Source organism: Silurus aristotelis, assembly GCF_946808225.1.
Source record: "Silurus aristotelis genome assembly, chromosome: 6".
In the NCBI taxonomy this organism is placed as follows: Eukaryota; Metazoa; Chordata; class Actinopteri; order Siluriformes; family Siluridae; genus Silurus; species Silurus aristotelis.
The window spans coordinates 5,833,269-5,857,772 of record NC_139579.1 but is presented as its reverse complement, the minus strand read 5'-3'; the positions used below and the strand labels follow the sequence as shown (position 1 = coordinate 5,857,772).

The 24,504-nt window shown below is 41.0% G+C and overlaps 2 protein-coding genes across 10 annotated transcripts; both read left to right on the top strand.

Moving 5' to 3' along the window:
* Positions 1-246: 246 nt before the first annotated feature.
* On the top strand, positions 247-8,453 carry znf865 (zinc finger protein 865). 9 transcript variants are annotated; one of them, XM_083544245.1, is made up of 4 exons: positions 248-626; positions 1,110-1,189; positions 3,310-3,513; positions 3,800-8,453. In XM_083544245.1, exon 4 carries the CDS (start codon positions 3,851-3,853, stop codon positions 8,396-8,398), a length of 4,548 nt encoding a protein of 1,515 aa, XP_083400371.1. In that variant the 5' UTR covers positions 248-626; positions 1,110-1,189; positions 3,310-3,513; positions 3,800-3,850; the 3' UTR covers positions 8,399-8,453. The 9 variants fall into 9 exon arrangements, with proteins under 9 accessions (XP_083400369.1, XP_083400371.1, XP_083400367.1 ...); XM_083544241.1 differs by having other exon boundaries at positions 3,310-3,535; XM_083544247.1 differs by having other exon boundaries at positions 248-984.
* A 141-nt stretch (positions 8,454-8,594) lies between these two features.
* dbpa (D site albumin promoter binding protein a) lies at positions 8,595-22,218 on the top strand. Its single transcript, XM_083544395.1, has 4 exons — positions 8,595-12,065; positions 12,994-13,410; positions 18,990-19,237; positions 20,485-22,218. Exons 1-4 carry the CDS (start codon positions 11,885-11,887, stop codon positions 20,698-20,700), a joined length of 1,062 nt encoding a protein of 353 aa, XP_083400521.1. The 5' UTR covers positions 8,595-11,884; the 3' UTR covers positions 20,701-22,218.
* The last annotated feature ends 2,286 nt before the right edge of the window (positions 22,219-24,504 follow it).

Sequence of the window (24,504 nt, the reverse complement as noted above, 5' to 3'; positions counted from 1 at the left end):
GTTTCGTTTTTAAATATATATATATATTTATATATATATATACCCCTGGAACCATTGATTATACAACTTCTGCGTGTAATACTATCTAATTTCAGTTTTTTACGTATTAATTGAATTATGCAAGGAAAGTTATTATTGTGAGCAACTTTTATTTTCATGTAGAGTAACTACATTTTGTGAATGGAAATAAAAAAATAAAAATAAATAAAAAAATACGCAGCCGGACGCTTTTTCGTGCGACACTAGCCGGAAGTGTATCACTGGCCGGAAACGACCACTGTGAAACGAACATAAGCGCCTACAGGAAGACGGGGACATTAAAAAAAAAAATGACACAGTGGGGGGAAATATTTGGTTAATAATCCCGATCGAAGCGAAGGAGAATCTCTGGGAAAAGGACCGGATTCGGTTAGTACACGGTTACGCGAAAAGGAAGAAAATAGGACGCCGGCTAACGCGATCAAAAGTGTGTGCATTAGCCAGTTAACCGAGCGGAAATCGGGGTTGGTTAACGGGGCGACAGCGGAGCTCTTGGGCCAATGGAGAGGCCTTTGAAACTGTTTTCGACGGGAGGATGAGGAAAAATGACCCGCTAACCTGAAATCGGAAACCGCCTTTGTGTACATGTACGTTTCGGCGCCCTTTTTTTTTTTTATCCCCCTCTTCACTTTTTTCATGCATCAAACTCATTTCATGTTGTACTTTCGGGAACTTTGCACATATTTGTACCGAGTCGAGCGGGTTTTTTTTAATGGTGCAACGATGAGCGCAGGAACAGAAGACCGTGTTTATTTAGCTAACAGTAGCTAGCTGGAGAACTGAACAGATAGCAGGCTGGCTAGCAAGCGACCGCATTATAGAAAGATATATAAAGATATATAGCACTCATTTTCATTTTTAATTATTGCGTTGCCAAAGCAAATATATATAATACTCAAAAAAAAAAAAAAATTCTGAAACCCTGAAAATGTTTTCCAACACACGGTTCGTATCATTTTACACTCCAAAAATGTTTTATTATATATGCATTTAGATTTATAGTTCAATGATTTAGGATTTTGCATATTGTTTTTATACATATATAAAAAATAAGCCTTCGTTCTCTTCAGTCTCATATTTTCTACCGAGCTTACAAAACTCTGAGTAACCGGAGTAAGAGCACCGATACTTCAGCAAGTACCCGAGTGTGGTGAGTTTCTCATAGTTATTCACCAAATATCAATATTATTAAAATAGGTATTTATTTGTTTATTTAAAAATATACCACACCGACGCGTTCAATCCGGAACCAAAGAAGTTTACTTGTTGTTTCAACGTGCATTTTTTTTTTTGCCATATACGTCACTATACGTGAGCGCGAAGTGTGACGTCTATAATAGGAACTCATACAACTGCATTTATTTTTATCTCTCTTTTGATTTTTTTTTTAATTATTTAAAAAAACTGAGTTATTGAAGTTTTGTTTCACTTTTGGGAAAATACACCCAGACTAATATTACTCCTTTTTTTGACAACATGCATTTCACACCCAATATGATTTCCAACTACTATTGTGTATTTATTCTAATATTAATTGATTTGATATTGATATTGATATTGCTTTTGATTTTTGCTTTTTAATCCTCAATTGTGAATGAAAGGTACAATCCAGATCATTGAATGTGGTTATATTGGTGTAATAGTGATTCTGGCACTAATATATATTATTTTGTTTATCTTGGATTTTTTTTGTTATTTCAGTAAGAATTTGGATGATCAAAAAAAACCAAAACATTGTTCTTCATTATTTTAAGTGTCGTTTCTCAATAATTTACTGGAAATGTACTAAAATCGATTTCTATATGTGGATGGTTTTAAAACAAATTGATGCTGTTTTTAGTTGACTTTTATTTTGGTCACTTTCAGTTTTTGGCCTTTATTTTGGCATAAAACAAAAGAAATGTAGTGATCAAGTAGAAACGGTTCATGCAACTATTGACTAATATAATATTAACGATAAATGTAGGATTGCACTGGAAATTTGGCTGAGACACATATAACACCCCATCTATCCATCCATCAATCTGTCTGTCTATTTGGATAATCTCGGTCAAAAATACACAATGTTTGTTTGGTTCACTTTTGTGTTTTTTTGTTTTTGTTTTAGTGTGTCCTAAATTTGAAAGTCGCCCTAGAAATTTTTATTTAGTTCACTTTTTACAGTTAAAGAAATTCACTATACTGGTTGAAACACAGTGTATACTGCAGGTGCATTGAGGTGGACGTCTGACAGCCAACTCTGCTAGGCTAGTTTACAATCTAATCCATAACCAGCACGGGGGCTTCGATCAAACACGGTTTTAGCATGAACAGTGAAGCTTTGGATCCCTCTGTCTGTATTCAGAGTGATCAGATGAGGAGGTGAAAAAGCTGGACAGATTAAAAGGATTAAATTTGCTGTGGCTCGGGCCCCGTGGGTACAGATAAAGCATGGGTTTCTGTGCCACTTCTAGAGGGTCATCGTGTGGCATCGTTCGCTGTTATGAATATGTACTAAAATGACAACTGTCAAACGTGTCAAAGTCTTGTCAACTTTTATTTACTGACAAATCACGGGTGGACGTACAGAGGTTTGCAAAAAAAAGTAGTTTTTTTTTTTTTTTGCATTACACACAATGGGGCCAAAAGTATGTGGACACCCGGCGGCCACACCCGTATCTGATGCTTTCCCCGAACCGTTGTCACGCAATTTGAAGCACACGCTTGTATAAAAAGTTTTTCAACTTTGTAGCATTATAATTTAATGTAATTACAATTTAGTAGTTTTCTTCTCAACTAAACGTATTAGCATGAACAACTGGAGTGACCTTGATGCACCACATGCTTCTTAACTGAACATCTCATTAACACACTGATGTAGCTGAATGATTACCAATTCCTTAAGCCGTGCCCCAAAATCTATCTGAATGCATTTTTCTTCCAGAATAATTGAGCTGCTTATAACAGCAGTTACTGAAAAAAAATCTAGAATTTGATGCTCAACAAGCATATATCAATCGGTGGTAAAGTGTACATAAGCTTATATAAAAGCCATATAATGTCCGTGAGCGCATGGGCCAAACATTTTATTAGTCTGTGACTGAAGTGCGCATAGTCGATGCTCATATATAATTACATGTATGCATTATGTCTGTCTGTCTTTTTCAAAGCCTGAGCATTCATGAAGCTGTATCCACTTGAATAATAAATACATTTGTATATTATATGTCATCAGAATTCTAAACTAATCTGCCTTGTTTTGCATAATATTTTTTTTTTTTCCCCCATTAGAATGAGGTTGCTGACTGCAGACTACTGGATCATATCGCTGCTGTTTTCTTGGTCTTCCAACTTGGGACTTCATCCTGTTCAGTGGACATTCTGGCATTGCTTCTTATGCCTTTTCACTGTGATTTGAACCGAACTGCAAAGACAACATTTAATACGGAACACGCAAATGGGGACCATTTCTTTAAATGCCTGTGAGATAAATAAGTAAGAGAACATTCCCTCGCGGGTAAGATTTTACATTACTCTAGGAACGTTTATTCAAATTAAGCTTTATATAACTTGTATTTATATTGCATGTATATAGATCTGTATTTTGTATTACATCAGAGTATTTATCTTTTTTTTTCATTCGGAATTGAAAGTAGACATGTTGAGTAATTTTGTTGCACCATAGTTTTTGTGAATTTGTGGTGCACATCAGTGGCACTAAATGGCGCCATCGATATTCGCATGTAATTTTAATTAAGTAGTTTTGTTCTTTTTACTGCAGCACCCAGCGAACGAGAAGGAACCAGAGGAGTGTCCCTCAACAGTGAGGGAAATGTTCCAGTTTGGAAAGTACCCTATGGACATTTTAGAAATGCTTAGTGGGCACCAGGCTCATCAGTTCAAAGGACTTGGGTTTGAACGACAGCTGCAGCACCAACAGCAACTTCAACACCAGCAACAGCTTCAGCAGCAGCAACAGCAGGGCGAGGCTTCCGGAGCTCTGCTCTCTGGCCTTGGCCTGAGTTCCCTTCAAGGATCTAGAAGCAATGCGTTTTCTGATTCCTCGTCGATTTTTGCCAAAATGAGCGCACCGCCTCCACCCATCCCTCAGCAAACGCAGTCTTCTTCCTCACAAAGCTCCCGCAAATCTAGCAAGATGAGCAGCTCTGGCAGTTCGGCTTCTGGGTACCCGCAATTTTTGCGTCCTTTTCACCCTGCAGAGGCTGCTCTAGCACAGGAGCAACTTCACTCAGGGATGGGACGGTTTGATTTTGCAGGAGGCAGTAGTAGTAGTGGGTCCGGAGTGATTGGCGGAGTCGTGACATCCGCTCCCCCACCGCCACCACCCCTGCACCCTGGCCTTTCTGTGCCTCAGCCATCACCTGGACCATCTTCATCATCACCTTCCCCTTCCAGTTCGACCACCACCTCTAATAACCCTGCTACCAGCAGCAGTACGGTAGCTGGACTGGTTGGGGCTCAGTCTGAGGCGCGTAGTTTACACCAGCAATTTAGTTGCATGCTTGCAGCCAACCAATACTTCCTTTCTGGAATGCCTACCAATGCTAGCCTTGAGCAGTTTCTAGTTCAGCAGGGTCCCCATAATCATCTTGGCCTTACAGACTCAAACACAGGTCTAGCTCCTCCCCCAGCACTTCACCCCTCTCACACACATGCCCACCCCACCCCCCAGCCTCAGCAGCAACAGCAGCAGCTACCACCCCATGCATTGTCTCACCCTCATACCCATGCCCATCCGCATCACCCTCTTCATCCTGCCCCTCAACCATCACCACTTAGTGGATTTGATTTTCAAGGCATCCCTGTACTTTCCTCTAATCAACTAGCTTCCCTTATGCAACAGGAAGCAGGTCTTCCTCTCCCTCTTCCACTTCATCTCTCTGCCCCAAAGGATGATGGGAAAGGGGATAGTGGCAGCGGTAGTGGAGGTAGTGGCAGCAGGAGAAAGAAAGCAATGGCCGGATACCTGCCCCAGAGGAAATCTGATGGCAGTAGTGGTGGTAGTAGTAGCAGTACTAACTGCCATAGCAGCTCTGGGGCACATGGCCATGATGGGTCTTCTGGCCTTGTGGGAGGAGGTGCCGGGGTTGGCATGAGAGGTCTTGGTAGTGACCCCTCCTCGATTCTCTCTTCTTCAACACCGTCCTCCTCCTCTTCTTCAACTGTCTCTTCCTCTGCGCCCTCCTCGAATTCTGCCTCTGTGTTGGTAACAAATGTTTCACAGATCCCCAAATCCGATAATCAATCCGCACTGACGCCCACTGTTACTCAGCCCGAGCCTTATCACTGTGGAGAATGTGGCAAATCATTCACAGAACTTCCTAGTCTCCGTAGACATATACGTAGCCATGAAGAGGGGCGTAACGGCCCCAATAGCAGCGTTAACACAACTCCGAATACTGTCCATCAACATCAGTCAGACACTAGTCTCCCTCACTCAACACAAGATGGCTTATCTCAGCAAAACGCCCACCAACACGAACCGAATCAGTCCAATCCAGACCCCACTTCTTCATGTCCAAGTCCAGATAAGACGTATTGTTGCACTGAATGTGGGAAAGGTTTTAAGAAAAGAGGACACCTCCTTCAGCATGGTGTTATACATTCAGGTGCAAGGCCTTATGCTTGTTCCACCTGCGAAAGGTCTTTTAACCGCCGCGAATCTTTGACTCGACACGAGAAAATCCACGAGGATAAACCTTACCGCTGTCCAGCTTGTGATCGTTGCTTTAGAGAGAGTACCTCTTTGCTCAACCATGCTGCCTCTGGCTCGTGCGGCAAACCAGGAAGGGGCTCTAGTTCAAGAAGCAGCGATGGCAGTTCAGCGAGTTCCGATGACAAAGTGGAAGGAAGTGAATACCAAGGTGGACAGTTAAACGAAAAAGGATTGGGCTATCCGAAAACCGAGGGAGGAGCAACAGAAATGTCTTGTGCGGGCATGTATTCACAGAGCAGAGGAGGCAATCCAAATACTGTCGATAAACCAGAAAGCAAATACAATTCAGCATATTCAAGAGATCCCTATCAGACGTCCTATAGAGTTGATGATTATCGTCGACCACAGAGTACTCTGACCTCGTACTCTGGAGATGGCTCATGTACTAACAGCATGTCGGGCCCTGCCCTCAGAAAAGCCCCCCTAGCGCCAACACTTCATCCACACCCTTCAAATCAGCAGCAGCAGCAGCAGCAGCAACAACACCATCACCACCAACAGCAGCCACATCTTCCTCTTTCTTCTCTTCTAGATGATTCCGATGATGAAGTTACTAGCAGTGCCATGTCTGCTATAGCTGCAGCTGCTGCTGCCTCGGTTTTGCCCGAAATAAACAGCAACGGGGGAAGAGAGGAACGAAGAGATATAATCGGAGGTCTGTTAGGGGGTCTTGGTTTTGGGACTCTAGGTGGCCCATCTTCTACGTCTGCAGCAAATGGAGGAAATGATGAGTGTGTGAATGGATCCATGATGCCTTTGTCTCATCCTGCTCAGCAACAGCAGCAGCCTAATACCCAAAATGCCACATCGAATGCCAAACCGAAGCGGCCAAGGAAACCCAGACAAAAGAGGGAACCCAGGCCTGGTGGTATTGCTGGAGAGGGTATAAAGCGTCGGCGGAATAACCAGAACGGGGCTCGTGGTGATGGAGCAGAAAGGCCTTATTTATGCACTGTTTGTGGGCGTGGCTTTGGCAGGCGCGAGACTCTCCGCCGCCACGAGCGTGTTCATACAGGAGAAAAGCCATTCCATTGCGATGTCTGCGGCAAAGATTTTCGAGAGCCTTTCCATCTTACTAAACATCAGACTGTTCATTCAGGGGAGAAGAACTTCAAATGCTCACTTTGTGGAAAAGATTTCGGTTATGCGCAAAGTCTGAAAAGACACGAAAAGCTACACCTCAGGGGAGATTTCAAGCCAAGGCGGAGTAAAACCAAGTCTTCGGCAAACCAAGCAGCGGCAGTTCATCAAGATGGCAGTCAAACCGCCCCTGGCTCATATTACTCTTTTTCTCAAAATAAAGCTCCAGGATCCACTAGTAGCACATCAAACCAGCCCCCTCCGAAGCTTTACACGTGCGATATTTGCTGGAAGTCGTTTCGCCATCACTTCCATTTGACCGCTCACCACCAAGCCATTCATGAACATGGTGGAGAGAAACTGTTCTCGTGCGAGGTGTGTGGAAAAGCCTTTGCCTACTCCAACAGTCTGACGAGACATCGCCTGTCTCAGCACGGTTTATCACGAGCTGGACCAACCCCTCAGCCAACAGGAAGTGGATCTGGTGGAAATGCAACATCCTTAACAGAAAGCGAGGCTGCCACTAACGTCCTCCTTAGTCTGGCTCCAGATAATGGGAGCCATGGTGTCCAGCAAACCCATTCAACCATTGCTCATACACATCTTCACTCTCAACCTGCTGGCTATTCCCCACTCTTCTACACACCAGAGTCAGGTCCACATAGTTCGAATACCAATGCCCCTTCACACCCTCAACACCCTCACTACTCGCACTCCACTCTAGGGCCCCTTTCGCATCAGCAGCCAATAAGCGGGAAGGGACAACAGATTTATCAAGGGATTACAGGAAACCCCATTCATTCAGTTCCCCCTCATATCCACATTTCATCCTCTCCGCTCCACATTTCTCAGTACCACCACCAGCAGCACTCTTTCCAAATGCAGCCCCAGCATCTACAGCATCAGCTTGTACAGGTGCATGGCGATGCCGGCCAGAAAAAAAAAAAAAAAAAAAAGAAAAAAAATAGATTCTTCGGTGGGGGGCAGCTGATTGGCGGGTTCAGTGAATTCGAGAATGCGAGATGGCATCAGTTTTTGCAGAGAAAAAAAACCCGGCTTCAGCAGCAACTTAAACGAAAAAGGTGGATAGCCCAGTTGAATTGGGCCAAGTATACCGGAGGACTTGGGCTTCATTTAGGAGTCGGTACATGGCGTGCGGGTGGGCTGAAGTTCAGAGGTTTAAGGTCTTTGATGGTTCCCTTTAGGTTCTTTACATGCCCTATGTGTCCTTCCACCACTTTTACACGAAGGATAACCCATGCAGTTCACCGTGTGATCAGGCACCCCCCGAGGAAACATGGCTGTCGGGCTCGCCTGCGGTGTATCGTCTGTGGTAAACGTTCTCGAAGGCTCCTCTCAGCTCTTCGCCATCGTGCTCGGCACCTTTCCCAAGGATCTTTCTCTTGCCACCAGTGCCCCTCGCGGTTCTGGAACGCCACCTTGCTACAGCGACACAAATTCGCCTGTAAACGAGTGGGTGGAGGACGAAGAACACCAAAGGGGACTTATTCTCAGAAAGGAGAGTATTATATGGAAAGATCAGGTGTAGATTACAGGCACTAAAGTATTTTCTAAGAAGATTATGACCGTCAAAACTGATGAGGTTTGAAAAACAAAACCTAGAGACCCCTAATGCACAGTGGAAGTTCTGCTTTGAATCCACTACATATTTACAGTCACACACAAACACACTCATTATATAGATGGTCTGCGGTTCCAGCCGAAGGGAGTGCCTCTTACAACAAACATGAACATTAAGCCTGCATCGAAACAAGAAAAGACAAAACACATCCATTAAGGACATGGATCTGAAACATGGTTTCTCCAAAGGGGAAGAAAATTTTAGATTATGGAACTATTTGGTAGCACCTTTTGTTGTTATAGTAGCATCTCTATCCTCAAAAAAAAAACACACAAAAAAAAAAAAAAAACATTCATTACGTATTTTCATAACTTTTTTCGTGCTGCGATAATGAATGCAAACCAGTAAGAGTTAAACTAATCTGAATGGTAACATTTCCCCCCCCTTATTACTTAAGATTTGTGACAGTATAGTCTTTTATTTTTAAATATATGTAACTTTGTTTTTGTGGCCTGTGCCCTACCCCCCCCCCCCCCCCCCCCCCCCCAGTAGTCTCGTGTTTTATAGAAATGCTTGTCCTGGGACTAATGTTGCTGGTTGGGAAGCTGTTGAACATAATTGTTAATTCTCTAAGGACAGATATACTAAGACACTTAGGTTTTCAAACCTTAACATTGAAAACTAATACTCATTCTTGCCTCAATCCTTTTCAAATCATGTGAAAATTTCTTGCGTAACTGATGGGGTGGGGGCACCATAGAAGCTCAATAGATGCCATGTTCCATGAGTTTAATGTCACCTGTTTTTTAAGAAATATGTAATTTTGTAGGTATTTCTATGACAAGTGTTATATCTTCGGTTGTGATGGATTGGCACGAGTAAGAGCAGAGAAACCAGTCCATACTGTAAAATGCGTATTATATTTTATGTATCAATTGTTTTCATTGCTTTTTTTTTTTTTTTTTTTTTTTATTCTTCAGAGTGCAAGTTTTTTAATCATTTGTACTATTTGTGGTTGGGCGTGTGTGTACGTTTTAAGATGAGGGGAATATATGTATCAATGTGATTTTTATTTGTTTTTGTTTTGGTTTTGTTCCCTTTTTTAAACCCCCTCCCCCCTTTTGTCTAATCTAAACAAGTATAGCACAGGACCCCAACACTATTGTATACATTTCAAATTCTTTGCTTAGCTCCTCTGTCCCAGTGTAATCTCAGTAAACTAAAATATGGCATATAAATACTAAACTATCGTTATTTTATTTTTTTGTTTTTGTTTTCTGCAACAGCAAAAATTAGCAAATCGCACCAAAAACCAATAAAAAAAAACAAAAAACAACTAAACTCTGAAAGTCACCAAAGACAATTTTTAATATTATTTTTGAAGTACAGAACTTCGCCCCGTTTATGCTCTGCCTTATGACGAAGAAAGTCCTGGCAAAAGCGGGCGTATATCAAGTTTAGAATATATACAAGATGGACCAGGTGGCATGCACCTGGCACTTGCAGTGCTGCTGCCTTGTCTTTCTGGAACTGTTTTTCCCCACTCACATGTTCTGGCACATGCCCTTTGCAGTGCCATACGCCATTAGAGGCGGGGAGGAGAATGCCTGCAGGGTTGCCGTAGCAGAGGCACACAGCCGTCTGTTCTTCGAGGTGCTGCAGCCTAGCAAAAGTGGAACGAGTTCAATGCCGTTGCTTTTATTTATTTTTTTCCCTCCAAAAGATGTTACTAATGAAAATCAATCTAAACTTATTTCAAAGATCAGAACATTACAAGGGTTGCTCAATGATTTTTTTTTATTTACACTTCACTTAAGATGTAGTACACAAAAAGACCACTAGGTGGTGGTAAAAGCCTCGTAAAGACTTCATGGCGCCTTCCTTGATCGAGGGCAATATTTCATTTCAAATTGTGCAGGTTTGGGGATTTATTTAGAGGACAACCTGATGCATTGTACAACATTTTCGCAGGACTTATAGGCACGTAGATATCATTTCTTCCTTTCTGTTTAGGAAGAAAAATGTAAAACAAAATACAGCAACATGGCTTTTTCATAAGAGGTGTTGTAATGGAAGTATACCACCAAACGGAGAACTTTGGAGACTTCTGCAGAGCTTTGTAGGATCTGTGCGCGCTAATCTTCTGGCTTTCACCTAAAGCTGTGGTGTTTCACTGGAATCTCACGCGGCCCTAGCGATAGAGGGAGCACAAGGGGGCGGAGCAAGCGTCTTCAATCGAACCAATGGGATGCAGCCAAAGGCCGACAGTGACCTACTTTCGACCAATCGCATGCCAGGAAGGCTGCCGGTAAGGTAGTAACGGCGCGTGCACGGGCCATGTGCTTGAGCTGGGCCACGAGTTTGTAAACCTGATGATGATAATAATAATAATAATAATAATAATAATAGTGTTTTTGGTGTATAATATTAAAAACTTAATGTTTTCCCCCTGATACTGCTATATACAAAATGTTCATGAAGGCATTAAATGTACTACGCTTCCATGACGTGTTAGGCTTTGAAAATGCACATTTGAACAAGGAAAAAAAAATAAAACAGAAACATGTCCGTCAGTATAAAGTCCAGCCCCGGTCTCATAAGAGTCTTTAATAATAAAAGTCGACGGTATTAATATTAATGAGCCCCGCCCACACGCCTGCAATTTATTCATGAGCCCCGCCCCTCAGCGCATCCCCTTCGTCCCCGTGAGAGGTGACGTCACGCGAGCTCGCCCGTGTTCGTTCCAGCTGACCGTAGCCGCGATCCCGAGCGCTCGTCTTACTGCGTCGGAGCGGGCGATGGTTGCAAATAAATAACGATAAGAGGGAAGAGAGCGTGATAAAAAAAAAAAAAAAGAAAACGGTGCAGCAGATCGTTCTTGCAACTGAGTGTGTGAAATGACAATCCGACTTAATGGAGCTGAAACGATTTGACGCGTTTTAAAACCCCGTCGCACCGCCGGCTCTAATGGACGCCTGTCGTTTGCGGCTCATCCGCTTTTTTCCGGGGAATATTTTCATCCGGGCCCGCAGGAGCCCCAGCTCAGATTGGTGCCAAATGCCAGCGAATCCGCGGACTGAGCTGAGTCCGGAGTGGAAGCTTCAATCCGGTGCCTCCAACTTTTGCTGAGATCAGAAACCGAGAAGCGTCCTGAGCGCCAGGTTTAAACGTGAGACGCGATCAGAAGATGGATCACAGCGCATCTGAATAGAGAGATCCCCCATTGCATGCCCAGGATCAACCATAATAATCATAATAATAATAATGGATGGAGTCTAAAGCATTCTGGATGCGGTTTGAGGTGTAAACCCTCTCCTATCCTCTTATAAATGGTCAGCTGATGTGATCCTCATCCTTCCTATCTGTCACTCATTATATCTTATTATTATTATTATTATTATTATTATTATTATTATTATTATTTTCAAATTTGTGATTCTGAAAGTGATCCCAAGTCTACTCAGGCTATGTCCAGGCCTCTTTCACAGCTTTTACCTCCTCCAGATCTTCCCTCTGGAGGTAGTGCACAGTTTGGCCCTGCTCCTTCAGCACCCAATGGGCACCTGGGCTCAGTGGCAAGCCTGAAGTCTCTTCTCCAGCTTCCTATTAAAGGAGACAGTAGAGGAAAAGACTGCTGTGAGATGATTGGTGAGTCTCTCTTTCTTTCTTTGCTGTGTGTTGAAGGCCTTCGATCTCAGTGATGGAGAAAAAGCTACTGACAGTATAATTGGTGTACAGCGTATCTACTTATACTTTAATTCCACCAGACATAATTTTTCTAAACGTGGTGTGTATTCTCCGATACAAAAATGTCATTTTATTTTCGTTTCTGCATTTTCCTAGTCCCCCAATGTGCAAAACAAATCTCCATGCCATATAAAAATCTTGTACATCCCCTCACTGTGGTGGTCAAGATGTCAGTAATGTAGGATGATGTGTAGGATGATGAACTGAATTGAAAAAAAAAGACGGTCTGAACAAGTCAGTGCTTTCTCGGATTTTACGTGCATCCGGAAGTTATATAAAGAGACTCTCGATGAGCAGAAATTTTCACAGGAAGATTTGTAATATTGGCTCTGGTTGCAGAGCTTCTTCTCTTCAAGCCTTTATTCAACGCCCTCGAATACACCCACGCAAGCTCCTTTTCTCACTTTTCGTCCTACTCCTTCCAGTCCCCCCCTCCTCCAATAACTGCAGCTCTGTTTTTTTTTTAATCTCTGACCAACTCACCTTAACGCTTCACCCATTGATTGGCACTATTTTGGTAGTGTTGCTAATGTGCTATTCCTGTCGTTGCTCTTTTTTCCACACGTAACCCCCATCCTCCTGAGCCTGGATTCCACGGTTCTACCTCCTGTCGTAGCTCTTCTGGAGTCCGATCTTACAGGTTGTGTGGTTTTCGTGACAGCTAGCATCTATAACAAGCGTTCTGAATGAGGTTGAAGCATTCTAATAGCATATTAAGGAATACTGTGCGAGTAGCATGACGTTTCGAAGGCTTTATAAGCGTTATTACAATGAACCTATCCAGGAAGACATACTTCTATAACTACCTAGATATATCTTTTTGTTATAGATCAAGACAAATCGCTGGACTCTGACGAGGATTCGCTGGGAGGAATCGGCACTGGCGCCAATGGCACCATGCGTAGCTCATCACAGACAGCTTTCCTGGGGCCATTGCTGTGGGAACGCACTCTGCCGTGCGACGGAGGCTTGTTCCAGCGGCAGTTCATGGACTTGGAGGAGTTCCTGACGGAGAACGGGATGGGGTGCATGCCACTGGGCAACACCTCTGGCAGTCAGGCCCTCATCCCCTCGCAGAGTATGCAATCAGCCATTCCAAGCCAGAGCTCCTCGCCGTCTCCCGGCTCCTCCTCAGCCTCGTCCATCTCTTCCCTCTCATCTTCATTGTCCTCGTCCTCCATTCTGGGACTAGACGTGCCACAGGTCCCTACCCCAGGAATGATGGGAAGTCCAGAGTGTCTGCACGGTAAGCATTGGCGAACGTTGGAATAGTGTATATAGAGTGTGTCAGGAGCAAATTTAAACGCATCGCTGGTGGCGGTGTGTGGAATTGAAGTTCTGCACTTTCTCTAGATTGTCAGAGTCGCTTCAAGTATTGACGAAGTGTCTTTTTTATACACCGGCAAACACTGATGTGAGCTGCCCATGAATTCCTCGTTTTCTTTTAAATGAAGTGTTTTTTGTTTTTTTTGACAGATACTTAAAAGGACTGTGTATGTCTCTTTGTGGGTGTTTTTCTTTTATGGCAGGGAGAAAAAGGGTTTACATATAAAATACTGGAAATACATTTTATGGGCAAAAATTTGGTGGACACCTGATCACCGCACCCATTATGTGCTTCTATCTCATTTCAGATTTATTTACCCTCTTTTAGCAAGACTTTCTTTTAGATTTTAAAAAGTGGCGGATCGTTTTGTAATCATGTGCCAGATCATTAGTTGTATGAGCAGGTCTGAGGTGCAGTTGATGTTCAGTGGGGTTGAGGTTTGGGCTTCAAGCAGGCTTCGTGCAAAAGAGGACTGTCGAAGTGAGAACTGATTGTAGGCTTTTTGACTGAAGGGAAATTGTAATGCTACATTATACAAAAAAACATAACACAATCGCATAAAGAACAGATGCAAATTTCGGTCATATAAGGTATTTGCATAAAAAATGAGAAAAGGGTGTATGCTGTGCCCTATTTATGTTGATGTCTGACCACAGAGGATGTGCACTGTTGTGAATATGAGCTGCACAGGCTCACTGGTTAATGTTGCAGTGAGGCATAAACTAGCTTCCCTGAGGCACTTGGATTCTCATGTTCATTATAATACAATTTAAAACTAAAGGTTGTTGTTATGTTACAAATTTTGTCCGCTAAATTAAACCAATTTATGCCTACGTAAAATCACTCTCCTACAGATGTCAGTTCTCAGAACAGGTCTCTATATTTGTGTTTAATTGTAAAAAAAAATTGATAGTCAGGTGGAGTAATCTGGCTATTTTTTTGTATTTTAGATATAAAGCTTTAAAAAATGAATAAGAGAAGTGAGATCTTGCCATCAATCATTATTCACAGCCTGAGTTTACTAACATACAGGAGGTAGAGTCATTATATAGAGCAACATGTACACTACGCAATTTCCTTTTTCTATAATCAAACCCGAACAAAAGGTAGGCATTTAACCTTTAACACACAACAATCTAACGTTATCAATAGATGCAATGTTACAGTTGGATTTACCCTTGGGGTTAGAAAGAGCTTCAACGCGAAGGGTTTGCTATCAGACCGTATAATTAATAATGGTGAATGAGCTGTTATATCAACTGTATGCTGGCAGAGTCTATGTGTTGAATCCGATGTACAAAATCGCAGTATCGCTGTATGTGCAGCTCAGGATTAGTTAAAAGGATGGTAGTGGTTGTGGCAGAAACATTGTTGAATTCCAGTGTTTTCCGTCTGATTCGATTTAATCTCGAATAGAGGATCTATTATAGAAGAGGTCATAGAGAAAGAAGAAGAAGAAGAAGAAGAAGAAGAAGAAAAAACAGCTGAGGGAAAATAAGCATTGAAACAGAAAGGGAAAGAGGGAGCGAAATGGGAAAGGGAGGGGTGGACACTAGCGGCGTGTGTTTTCTTTGCGTGTTTTTGAAGCTTGTTCCCTCGTCCTCCCTCTTACTCTGTGTCTCACACGTTGAGGCCATGTGCAGGCGACTCGTCACGTGCCGATGCAGAGAGCAATAAGTGGAGAGAGCAAGGGGGAGGGAGGGGCACAGGAACAGTGGGAGGGCCTAAAAGTCTGTGTGTGTGTGTGTGTGTGTGTGTGTGAACCAGAGAGACAGTTTGGGAGCAAGCAAATCCCCTGTAGCTGTGACTTTGAGAGATATCTTTGTCATTTCGGTGTGATGACACCGCCAGACACGTGATTCACTATAGACACCAAAACCAGAAGCACACCAGTATAAGATACAGACCAATATAAAAACCACTATGGAAAATACAAGACGCACCGTGAATTGTGCATTTGTATGCACGAGATCAGAGATTTCCAGACCTGGTCCTGGATTAAACCCCTGCCATGCACATTTTTCTATTTCCCCTGCTCCAGCACACCCCCTCTTCAACCCAGGCTTGTTAATTAGTTGAACCATGTGTATGTGCTGGAAGCAGGAAAAACACTAAAATGTTCAGGAAAGGAGATACTCCAGGAGAAGGGCAGGGAACCTGAGTATTAGAGCTTCATGAATATTTATAAGGCAACGCTGCAAAGGGGTTGCTCACATTGTTGTTAGTGTGTTTTTCTAGCACGTGGGTGTATCGCATGTCTAAGGCATGTTTAACACCTTTGATTTTGCTCTTCCTCTTTGAGAAGAAATGGGAGCTGGTGTAAAAGTAGGAACATGTTGCTTGAGACAGTGTAGTTACAAGGTATTGGACAACGATGGAAAAAGTAAAATAATATTGTTAGTTATTACATGTAATACAGGAGCTCTACAAAGCTAGATGTTTGTACAAAACCGTGGTGCGGGTTCATAATAATACATTTTATTTATTGTAAAAAAACAACTATTATACAAAGTTTCAGCTTGACTATGACTACGTTTATCTAAAAATATGTAGCCATCGTGTATTCACACTCGGTTATATCCCCCCGCTGTAAGAATTGATATCATAACTTTCAAAGACACTTGAACTGCAATCTCGTCCAGCAACTGTCCATCTACCTACAAACCAGCATTGTGTCTTCAATCACACACTCACATACTATTGGAAACATTTGTGGTATTTGGCAGACGCCCTTATTAAGAGCAACTTACATACACCTGAGCAAAATAATGGGTAAGGAATTTGATCAGAGGCCCAAGACTTGAGTCTTGATGAGGATGGGATTTGTACTCATGACCTTCTGATCCAATGCCTTAACCACGACCTACCACTCGCACAAACCTTCACTGAGTACTAAAGTCACCAGTTTCCCATTGTAGTTAGTGTTTAAATAAACCTGCCCACAGGTCTGTTTTGCGTACCAGTTTTCTGGATCTTCTGGTTTTAGTACATAATCATGATTGCAGAGTTATAAATTTGAAACACTGGCAATAATGACAAACATGACGGAGAAGTTTGACGAGAGACATCGCTAATCATCGTGTGTAAAATAGATGCGAATGAATTCGTGAAAGATTTTACGGTCCAAATCAGTAAGCCATCTGACCGTAGTTCCGATGTGTTCCGATATCGTTTGGTTATACAATATATGGACATGGGTTTTAGGACATTGGACTTTTCCAGCCATATCTGTTTTTCCCACGTACCATTTCCACACAGCAAAAGACACACAACTGGATGCTGTAAATTTTCCTTTGAACTAGAAGACCCAAACTCATATCAGCATGATATAGTAGCTCTGTCCTCAACACTATTGAACACCTTTGGGATGAATGTGAACGCTGACTGAACCCCCAGACCCAAACACAAATCTACACAGCTAACTATAAAATCTTTCCACAAGAGTGGGGGTTTATTATTATAACAGCAAACGTGGACTTGATGTGGAATTAGACGATCAAAAAGCACATACGAATGTTTTGTCCATACAGTTTACATAGTAGTGAGCGTACAAACAGTGGTGCTTGTGCGACCATTTCCTCTGCGTGCAACATACAAAATAACGCACCAAGTGTAAACCAGACTTCTCTGCTTCAGGTCTGGCTGCATCACACCACCCCGGCGTGGATTTTCTTATAACACGCACAACACTTCCTACTAGTGTCGCGTTGTCTGTGCAAGGAATATTCTTTTGGGTTTCAGGCACTACCATTACACATACGTATGTTACTGATTGAAGGAAGTGTCCGAATGTTGCAATAGTCCTCGGTTTTAGATCTAAATTGTCCAAAAATTTGGTGGTGGTCAAGGCTTGGGGGTCGCAGAAACGTCATAATGTCCATTCTGACAAAAAGAATTGTGCCAATTCCTGAGCTACCAGCTGCCAGAATGTAAACTTTGGTAGCTGGTAATAGATTTTTCGTGTTATTATTTACCAAAACCGAGCAAATGAATGAACTTTTCGTTTATTGTCGTGTTACCAAAAAAAAAAAAAAAAGAACATTGAAAGCTTTGTAATCGCTGCATGATTTTGCATGTACATGTAGCAGCAATTCAGAACGTGTTTCTAGTTAGCAGCACTTTCATTTCTATTTATCTGGTAAAGATGGTGTACCAGCTTGACCAGTTTGGCATGTGTTAGTCACCAGACTAAGCTGGATTTTTCGGCAGGGTGTTGAGGCAATTATCAGTAAGTGCTTTATCCTGGTCAAGGTTGCTTGGGCTCCTGGAAACGCTGGGCGTGATGTAGGAATACACCCTGGATGGGACGGCAGTTCATTTCAGGACACAAACGCACTTACACACACACACACGCACACACACATTTACACAATCATTCACAACTAGGGTCAATTTAGACCAGCTAATCCACCTGCAGCATGCTTTTGGTCAGTGGAAGGAAACCAGAGAGCCCAGAAGAAAGCCTAGAATCAAACCCTGCAGCTGTGAGGTGGCAAAACACAACAGTTTAACATGAAAATTTAATACTGACTCTGCGAGCAATGCACACAAACACTGCACCATCTGAAATGAGTAACACGGGTATAGATGATATAATAATACATGCGACTTCTGAATTGATTATGTAATAGATGAAGCGTCTGCCATCATGCTAAAAAGTATTATTAAGATTTTTAAAATGGAAATAGGACTGAATGAGTAACATTAAAGGGGGGAAAGGTTTGGCTTTGACAGGAACTCCCAAACGTGCTAAGGTAGGAGCTTGGATAATGACTGACCCCTGGTGGCTGCCTTGTGCAACTGCAATCAGACTGAACATGAACGTAATCATGTACACACACTCCTTGTTCATTTACAGTGTAGAGCATTTCCATAAAGCAGAGAATGTATGAGTGTGGCTGAAAACAATCCAAGAGGAATAATTGTCCTTTCATAACTTAACGGTTCTCTCATGTTATCTAAGATTTATTTACTGCGTTACTATATATATATATATATATATATACACACTTCACTGTAAAAATCTACAAATTTTAAAATACAGATGTTTATAAAAATTCAGTCAAATGTGAATCATCTTGAATACTTAAGAAAAAGACACTGCTAGAGGTTCAACACAGCATCTAGTCAGTCACGGTCGTACTTTTATCAGCTTGTGGGCTTCGTAAGCGCCTTCGTAGCTCATTGGGCATGTAGTCTGATCAGCTCCACACCTCTTCTTTATACACTCTGTATATCTCAATCCAATCAGGATCCAAAGTTTTAGCATTCATGCTAATACTAGCCACACTAGCACTAACGGTATCATCCTTTTCATCAAATCTCTTCCATCACAAGTCTTTCAATATTTATTAAAATTATTATTATATTTATATTTATATGTGTTCCAGGTTTAAGTTGGGGAGACAGATGACTGTTATCTTCCCAATCAAATTGTCATGAATATTTCACCCGATGATTGAACTCTATCTCCTCAATGATTTTTGTGTCTCGCTCAGGTGGACAGGTTGTGCAGCAGGACCCATCTCCCAGCTCGTCCTGTGCACCTCCACCAGTTCCCAGCACGGGTGCCCCTGCGGCTGATGTCATCGTCAACTTTGACCCCGATCCCGCTGATCTGGCCTTGTCCAGTGTCCCGGGGCAGGAAGCGTTCGACCCACGGCGACATCGATTTTCTGAGGAGGAACTCAAGCCTCAGCCTATGATCAAGAAGGCTCGCAAAATGTTGGTGCCTGACGAGCAGAAGGTAGTATGTGTGGACTTCCTGTGTATATATAAGAAAGAAGAATAGGAAGCTTTATACTTGTCACATACTTTACAGCACAGTGAAATTCTTTCCCAGTCATGTTAGGAAGCTGGAGTCAGAGCACAGGTCAGTCATGATATAGCGCCCCTGGAGGACAGAAGGTTAAGGACCTTGCTCAAGGGCCCCAAAAGTGGCAGCTTGATGATACCAGGGCTTGAACCCCCAACCTTCTAATCAGTAACCCAGAGCTTGAACCACTGAGCTCCCATTTATACATTTATATGATAAAAATTCGGAAAATCTAGATTGAATTTTTTTAGAACCAAATTTCTGCTTTAACTGTACAATATTGGTTAATTCGACACTATTTCAGGGTCCATATTTAAATAGAAGCAAAAGTGTGATAGCGATCATGTCGCCCTCTTTGTACAATGCAGAGAAACTACTGTATCATGTCAGCAAAAAAACAAAACACGAGTGACATTAAAAACAAAAAAAAACACTCATTTTACATTAGTTATGAGAAGTAAACAATATTCAGTCTACTTGTTATAAATAGTGCCAGATTTGATTACAGAATTAAATTTGCCATCTCAGCAAATTCGTTAAGTCAAGATAATGAGCTACCATACAACATGATAATATATATTCTATTTTTATATTTTTGAACATCACATTCCACATTTAGTTCCCATTTGCTGTTATAATAATCTCCACTCTTCTGGGGAGATGTTCCACAAGTGTGCTTGGGGAGATTCGTGCCCCAGTGAGTGAGATTCAGCCACAATAGTGAACTGATAGATGGTGCAGATGCCTGGGGTGAAGTCAGAATTGAGGTTGAGGTCAGAGCTCTATTGTAGGCCACTGAAGCCTAAACCTTTGTTAAACATATATTCATGGAGCCGGCTTTGGCTGAAGGACACTGTCATGCTAGAACAGGTTTGGTGAAGGAAACTGAATGCTATAACATCCTGTGCATGTGTGATTCTTCCAAGAGTTCAGGGAAGAATCGCACGGCTGGAAAAGTCTGATGTCCCAATACTGTCCATGTAGTGTAATAACGATGAAGAAGAACAATTAAAGGAAGATCAAATTGAAAAATGTGATTAAAGTAGATCCAATTTTATTTGTTTACTTGATTAATGTCGTGAAACATAACCAGGACCTGACTACTATTCTCTCTCTCCCCATCATCCACCCTTCTTTTCCTTTTTCCCCCCTGTTCCCGATTCTGCACCCTTTCCCAGGATGACAAGTACTGGAGTCGGCGTGTAAAGAACAACGAGGCGGCGAAGCGCTCACGTGATGCACGGCGCCTTAAGGAGAACCAGATATCCGTCCGCGCCGCTTTCCTCGAGCGAGAGAATGCAGCGCTCCGACAGGAAGTGGCTGATATGCGCAAAGAGCTCGGCCGCTGTCGCAACATCATCAACAAATACGAGAATCGCCATGGAGACTTATGAAGAGAAGAAACGTGGGTTTTTTTTTTTTTTTTTTTCGTCTTGAACAAAGAAGAAGTTTGGTTTTCTTGGAAAAAGCAGTTTGAAGGCAGGGCTGTCAAACCACACTCAGAAATTCAGCAGATTTCTTTTTCTAAACATTTCTAAGCACTACAACACTCGTTTCCTGCAACATGGCATTGTGCATGACTGCAGCAATGCTCAGTAATCCAAGTCAAAGGGAATGCTCACAAAGTCTATAAGAAACACTTTCATATGTTTCTTTTGGTTGTAACACTAAACCCTACACTCTTTTTTTGCCATTTTCATGCTTGTGTAGATTTTTAAGGGTCGGTCGTCGACTCAGTATTCGGTGTTGCTCCGACTTTATGAGCGTTTCTTAATTCTTGTTATTTTTCTTAAAAAAAGATTATGCAGATGACACTGGTAATATTTTGTATGACAAAAAAATAGACCTTGTATATTTTTGACACGGCTACAGACAAAATCAGCGAATAGAGGAATAGAAGCGGAGCAGAAGATCAGCACAAAAAGTTTCAGGAAGGAAAATTGTATATTTTTATACTTACAGGTGCAGACAGGCAAAAAGATTTTGGAATTCAATTTTTACCTCTATATTTTATATATATGGGGGTGGGTCGGGGAATTTGTGAAGAAAGAGGTCTATATGAAGATGCTTTTTTTGAAATCAGGTCGCTTAGCGTTGGCTGATCCGAGAAACCCAAATGAAAGAATGAGATGGTTCAAGAATGGACAGAGAACAATCATAGCAATGATGGCTGGCTGTACTGCCATGAACAGCCTGCACAAAAGTAAACGACAAAAATAAGTGTTTTTAAAATTCTATTATAGATTTTATTACAGTACCTTGTTTTTTATGTCGGATTTTTTTTTTTCCGGATTTTTTGTTGTTTTTGGAGTTTGAAAGCAAACAGCAGGAGGTCTGGACATTACACCCTGTCACTACATTAGAGGAATGGATGTACAAACAATTTTCCATGTATATATTTAATCCTATTGTATTCCACATACAACACACATACTTATACACAAACTGGACCTTTAATTGCATGTGCGCAAACCAGATGTCTTTTTAGTCAAGACACATAATCAAAGGTCTTTCAGCTCAGTGGTATTTCACACAATCCCTTTCTCGCAATCCCTGATTTTCAGATTTTTCTAAAACAGTGTTGTTTTTTTTTCTTTTCATTTTTGTCCAAATTGATTTGGCAGTGAGTGGATTGCATGGTAGCTCATATTTTCTTTTTTCTTTTTTTGTATACTGTATGATCAGCACGGACAAACAAAATACCCACATGTTGTTCCTTTTGGTACAGATTCTTTGCACTAACTGTCTCTGTTGAAATTGTAAGAGAAATCTTAATCTATTAGAAGTGTTATGTGAAGTCCCAAACTATATTCTAACAAAATGAATGCACCCTGATACTACTGTAAAGAAATATACTATTATATAAAAGTTATAATGACCTATATGAGATTAAAGTATTCTATCACTAGGTATGTCTGTAAATATCGATATCAATATATGTGAATATGTGATTGTAGAGGTAATTTGCATAAATGTAGTATATACAGAAACTTATTGCTTCACCAAAAGTAACCTACACTCAGAAAACCACAATCGAAATCGATTAGCAAACTAACTTGACGGGATGATAATCAGAGAAAGTTTTTTTTGGGACAGATGCCAAAAAGATACAGGACCCTCTAAAACTATTGGCACCTTTTACAAAAATTTGCAGACAATAATATCTAAAAAAAATATAACATACAATGTGTGACATTTCAAGTCCACATTGACATTGTAAAGTTTTCTTAGATTTTTTTTAATTAAACAAATTAAATTCTCTGATGTCTGCCATACATCAGATCAAGTGGTCAAATAATTGGAACTGCAACAAAGTGCTATAAAAGTCGATTGGGGTAGGAATCATGCTGCCCCAATGCAATCAATGACAAAGTTGCCAGACTGGGCTAGTTAAAATATCTCAGTGGCTGAGCAGTTCTTGTGTTATATTTATATTATTTTGTTATAAAAACAAACAAAATGAAACAAAAAAAAAGAGAATCCTTCTTTTTCAATGTTTGAATTTACTGGGCAAGTTTCAGGTCTTTTGTGAATTTTTTTTTTTTTTTTTTTTTTTTAAAGATGTACTTGGGCAGGAAAGTTTGCGGAAACCTGGCAACACGTGTCAGCGCAAAGTGTCCACATGTAGAGAACTATTTGTCCACACCTCCATGCAGAACATTTAAGCTTTTTTTTTTGGGTATATTCTTAGGTTTGTATATGTGAACGTCCCTCTTTGGTTTCAAGATGTTTCGAATACAGAGAACAAGTATTTGTCTCCTATATTGTATCCCCCCAACCCCAATGGTAATGGATGAAAAAGGGATTTTACCTGTGTGCAGCCTCATTTCTATATCCCAGGGAAACAGGACACGGTTACAGGCAAAAACAGAGTTCCTGTGCAAATGCAAAATAATATACATTTTTGAGAATGTCAGTGTGTTTTGCATTTAATATAATATATATTTATATATATATATATATATATATATATATATATATATATATATATATATATATATATATATATATATATATATATATATATATTCCTGAATAATTCCTCAATAATTTTGGTACATATATCTTTGCTAAGAAAGATACTATTATATAAAAAAAAAAAAAGTATGTTTAATGAGATGTGAGTAATGTTTATTTTCGATACAGTTATGCTCATTTTTATGAAGGGTGCCAATAATTACGGAGGACACAATATATAAATATTTATAAAGCTCTATATTGATTTGCACATGACAATGTAAATGTTTTTTTTTTTCCCTTTTTTAAAAACAAGTGTTACTATTATTATTATTATTATTATTATTATTATTATTATTATTATTATTATTATTATAATTGCTAGCACTATATTCTCTATTCCTTTTCAGTGTTTTCTTGCGATGAGCATTCTTACAAAACGCTCACCTTTATAGTAATAACACCAATAATACCATCTCGGAAAACTTGTATTGCCATTTGACTGTTCAAAGTTGCCACCATCCACTTGTCATTGTATGTGTGAGTTTGTATAATCTTTAAAAAAAAAAAAAAGAAAAAAAAAAAAAAATATATATATATATATATATATATATATATATATATACAGTGAGGAAAATAAGTATTTGAACACCCTGCTATTTTGCAAGTTCTCCCACTTAGAAATCATGGAGGGGTCTGAAATTGTCATCGTAGGTGCATGTCCACTGTGAGAGACATAATCTAAAAAAAAAAATCCAGAAATCACAATATATGATTTTTTAACTATTTATTTGTATGATACAGCTGCAAATAAGTATTTGAACACCTGAGAAAGTCAATGTTAATATTTGGTACAGTAGCCTTTGTTTGCAATTACAGAGGTCAAACGTTTCCTGTAGTTTTTCACCAGGTTTGCACACACTGCAGGAGGGATTTTGGCCCACTCCTCCACACAGATCTTCTCTAGATCAGTCAGGTTTCTGGCCTGTCGCTGAGAAACACGGAGTTTGAGCTCCCTCCAAAGATTCTCTATTGGGTTTAGGTTTGGAGACTGGCTAGGCCATGCCAGAACCATGATATGCTTCTTACAAAGCCACTCCTTGGTTATCCTGGCTGTGTGCTTTGGGTCATTGTCATGTTGGAAGACCCAGCCTCGACCCATCTTCAATGCTCTAACTGAGGAAAGGAGGTTGTTCCCCGAAATCTCGCAATACATGGCCCCGGTCATCCTCTCCTTAATA